The sequence below is a fragment of the Ooceraea biroi genome, chromosome 5, assembly GCF_003672135.1.
Source record: "Ooceraea biroi isolate clonal line C1 chromosome 5, Obir_v5.4, whole genome shotgun sequence".
NCBI classification, from domain to species: domain Eukaryota; kingdom Metazoa; phylum Arthropoda; class Insecta; order Hymenoptera; family Formicidae; genus Ooceraea; species Ooceraea biroi.
The window spans coordinates 11,995,267-12,000,026 of record NC_039510.1 but is presented as its reverse complement, the minus strand read 5'-3'; the positions used below and the strand labels follow the sequence as shown (position 1 = coordinate 12,000,026).

Sequence of the window (4,760 nt, the reverse complement as noted above, 5' to 3'; positions counted from 1 at the left end):
TGTAAAATTGAAAATTAAGAGAAATTTAAAAGAGTTCAAGAAGTAGGAAATCTCAGTTCAAAAAGATTTAAAACAATCTGCGCTTGAATGGGAAGGAAAATACGTTTACTCAGTAATTAGAAGTGGTTTTTGTATTAATTATTCTATGTATAGGTGCCTTAAATTATGCAGAAAAATATGAGAAGATTGAGAGTTTAGCAAAAACCTTATGCGTTTTGTTTTTTTTTATTTCTCATGCTTGTCATTTAATTTATATTGTTTATTGTGCCATTGAATTCTTGTTCAACATGAACGTTTTGCTATAAAATGACATATATACTTTTAATTAATATTTACTGATAATTAAAAACACTTGTAAATAAAAAGCGCAAAATATTTTACTTTATCTTATGTTGTAATAAATAAAACAATTAAAAGAGCTTAATAAATAGTCTAATTAATATCCTAATCAATCCTTTGGTACATATCTAATCAACAATAGAGAACTTTAAAGTAAAATTAAATAAAATATTATGCATACTATAAATTACAACTTCATTAATTTATGACATATTATTATCTCCCGAAAATTTGGAGAAAATTATTTTGCTATTTCAATTAATATTTAGAAGTAATAGTGCAAAAATCCTGCATATTCCTAGAAGTTTAAGAATCTATCACAGAAACTCGAATACGAAAGAAATCTTTAAAAATTAAAAAAACTATAAATATAAAAATCTAGAATCAAAGTTCAAGAAATATGATTAAATAACTTTTACTTGAGAAATTGCACGTATTTTCGAACGTATCTTAATATAATGATGCAAACTCCCAGAAGATCTCAAAGTCGAGTATACTAATACAAGAGAAAATTTCAGAAAAAGAAATGGAAGTGAATGCAATTTTTCATATTCCGCGTAGTTTCTTTTAAGTATAAAGATTTAAAATTTGCTTTTAAAAAAATCATGGAATGCAGGTCATTGTATATAGAAGAATTGAAAAGAAAATTTTAGAATATATCCACGAAATTATTTGGTATTCCAGTGACTTCCCATATAGTGGCTGCTAATCTCCGGGAATGCTCCAATACGCAGGTCGACGTAGTCAATCCCAAATGTACACAGTACAGTTCATAGATTCGTACTTTATTTGGTGAGAATTTGGGAAAACACGTCTCAGTAAGCTTTCTATGCAGAGAAAGAGAACAATTTGATTATTTAAGTGTTTCACGTCTTATTCTATAAAGTATATTAAGGGATATATAACTAAAAAAATATAATTTCAAAAATATAACCTGTAATAATCTCCACAAAGTATACCGGGTACTGGAAAATTTTTCATCACATGGTTGAGATAGATTTTACATTTCGGTGGCGACCATCCCTGGATATAAAAATATAATTAATATATATTATACGTAATATAAGTAGCATGTATGTATAGATATATTTTCTTTTCTAAAGTAAGATCACATACAGAGTTGTCCTCGAACCACAGGAAATAAGAATAATTGAATGTAGTGTCCTTCCACATAACTGATAAATGACCCTCTTGCAAGTGCATTCTGCTTTCCTGGACCATATTCCAGATCTAGAAAGAAAAGAAAATATATTCATCTATATCTTAAAAGTTCTTTATTATTATATATTATTATATATTAAGTTTATCTATACCTTAAAAGAAAAAGAATTCTTATTCAAAATTTAGATTTAGGACCTCCGTAGTCACACTAGAAACTTCAGGTAAAAAGAAAACTCTTTTATGTACGACTAATGTATCTTTTCATGAATATTTTCTAACAATAAGATATATATTTTTAATTAAAATGTTATATTCAAGATCTCTGTTCTGTAAGATTCTATATTCAAACTCCAGATATAAGTTTCAATATCATTAATAAGGATATGAAAATTTTGATATTTGATTATAATATTTAATGTTTTTTTTTATGATGAAAGTTTACCTTTTTCATTGTTAAGGCGAGCGTTTCCCTGCTTGTAAAATCCAATGTGGGTGCTACAAGTCTGTGAGTTGTTCTATCAATGTAAATAAAATGCACCAGACCTGGAAATTCTTCGAGATATTTGTTGTTAAGTTAAGAAAATTCTCATGGAAAAACGGGTAACATTAAAGGTATATTAAATTTAAATTATTGAGTCATTAACTGGATAATTAGATTTCGCATTGACGCGTAATTTGAAACTTTCCATTTGACAAACAATTGGTCTTATCGCTAAATTATCCAAATATCTTACAAAGAATTTAACTTTAAGAGACGTTTTACAAGTAAATCAGACAAAAGAAACGTGAGAGAATAAAGAAAAACGTGTTTAAGTTGCTTTATCAAAGGATATGATCCTAATGTGAAGTTCTTCAGAGCTTTAACTTTCAGAAAGTCACTGAAATCATTCAGCTTTTGTCTCACAAGTCTACCGACTGTCGTCAAAACATCAATTCCTTGCTTCAGAAAGTTTCTATCAAAACAAGTCAAACGTAACAGCTCTTTCAAGGTTTCCACAAAGCCGGTTGTATTTGCCTCGATTTGCAAGATCACTTCTGGATCGCGTGAACGTAGAAGGTCGTTGTATTTTTTTCGAACGAAGTCCCACTTGGTCTGCAATCTCTTTTGACACATATCGACATCATTACCAACATTCGAACGATTTTTTCTAATTCCCTCCAACACCTTCTTGATCGCTCCGTCAAGATTTTCGAAAGCTGGCTTTAGCTCGTCGAAGGCTCTTTGAAATTGTAGATTGTTTATTACATCTAAGTAATGAAAACTATCACATAATCCGGAAGAAGTAGAAAGATTTGTCGCTTCGACGATCGTTATTAAATTGATAGAGTCCGATAATTCAAAGATATGAACTGTGTTGGCTGTGTAGTTGTGCTGGCAACCAAGAAGAAGCAATTGGCTGTACAGGTCTTCATCGGTCAAAGATGAAAGATTTTCATTTACGGAAGATTCTCTGGAGCCTTCTGCAATAGATGTAAAATATAAATTATAACATAACTGTGACATCTATTTAAATTCCAAACTTAATCCCATTGTTCACTAAACGTTCACCATAATGTTAACAAAAAGTGTACTCATTACCAAAAACAATTACGCTGCAAAAACCTACTAAAGAGATCTGTAATGTCCTCTGAAGTAGGAGTGGCCAGCTTAGCTCCGAAGTTTATTTTTACTTCATCGCTTTTGGAAGCACTATTGTCCGGTAACAAGATGTCATTGTCATTACTCTCATCATTATTTTCCGAGTCACGTTTCCGCTTCTTATTTATCACCGAGCATAATAATATCATTAACAAGATATCTGATGCGCACAAATCATGGGCGTTCTTGCTGGAGTATAAAGATAGGAACTTGGAGCCCACAAGGATCAACATGTGCAGGTTGCTAAATTCAGCCTGTGAACTTTTCAACTTGTCGCAGGCGTCGTGCAGTACTTTGAGGACTGAGGAAGCCACTTCAGTATTCACAGACAACTGTTCTATTGCCTCAATCAGCATGCTCTGTTCGTAGTTTCTTAGATCAGACCATGCATCTAATAAAGAAGATACCAAACAAGCTTTCTGCCAGTTAGTCTTCAATCTACAAAGGAGCCACAAAAAGTGATCAACTAATCACAAATATCATGTCAAACTTATAGTCAATTTGTTATAAGAAAGATTATATATATGTAAATGCAAATAACTTTCTAAATTAAAGTACAAAAAACCTTATTATATTCATTTTATATTGATTTTGTAATTCATCTATTATATCTTATATATGCTACACGCTATATTTGTTTTTAATATATACTAACATTGCAACATCTGGACCACAAACGTGTCGTACAATGGATACGCCTACCCCGATAGTGCGTCTCATGAGATCTATCTCTTTTGCAGCAATATACATGAAAGTGTAGCCAATATACTCATCAAAAACCATGTTGGTTCCATCTTGGAACTTCATGGAAGTATAGGAGTTTCCAAACTGTGACGCCATCAAATGCTGAGAGGTGACAATAGGTGAAAACAACTGCATTATGATGTTTGGACTGGGTATAGAATTTTCCAAGTTTGAAGTATCCTATGAAAGATGCTCATAAATATTAATCAATATATTATGCTAATTAACGTTACGTTATTGTGCGTCGTTTCCACAATTAACTTAACGATTAATGACTTTGATATATATATATATATGCATATGAAAAAAAGTCCAAGACCTGAAAGTATTTCCAACTTGTAATAATTATTAGCTCATTGTTATTGAACTACCTTATCATCCAGCAACCCTTGCGTCTTCGCCAGCTTTAGGATGTGACTCGCAAATTTTTTATCACATTTTACAAACAGCACATCATTTAAATTATCGAATATCAATATAGCCCTCATTTTGCTTGCGATTTAGTATTCACTCCTCTTTATAATCTAACGTACGATTTTTATTATGTGAACAGATTTACAATTTTTATCGCATCCTATTTATATTAATTAATCCTATTTATATTAATTGTACACATGTTGTATACTGCTTGTTGCTTACTCTTCATTTACTGTAAGATTGTGTAAGGAAACTTGACCAGTTGTCATTTAATCCTCTAGGTTAGGGTAGGTTTCTTCTTTCTCTTGCACCTTCTATATTTGAAGTGCGATAGATATACACTGTGCAGCTCCAGAAAGGAGAGGAGAGGAAAGAAAAGGAAAGAGAGAGAGAGAGAGAGAATACAAGTAAAAATACACAGGAAATCTTAATTTATTTGATCTTATTAGATTAGTATTAG

At 31.1% G+C, this 4,760-nt stretch overlaps 1 protein-coding gene across 1 annotated transcript; it reads right to left on the bottom strand.

Annotated features, from left to right (window-relative positions):
• Positions 1 to 212: 212 nt before the first annotated feature.
• LOC105281068 (Hermansky-Pudlak syndrome 1 protein homolog) lies at positions 213 to 4,632 on the bottom strand. Its single transcript, XM_026969545.1, has 8 exons — positions 4,255 to 4,632; positions 3,795 to 4,063; positions 3,108 to 3,577; positions 2,334 to 2,961; positions 1,943 to 2,063; positions 1,456 to 1,569; positions 1,274 to 1,362; positions 213 to 1,166 (listed from the first exon to the last, which is right to left on the bottom strand). Exons 1-8 carry the CDS (start codon positions 4,369 to 4,371, stop codon positions 989 to 991), a joined length of 1,986 nt encoding a protein of 661 aa, XP_026825346.1. The 5' UTR covers positions 4,372 to 4,632; the 3' UTR covers positions 213 to 988.
• Positions 4,633 to 4,760: the final 128 nt, after the last annotated feature.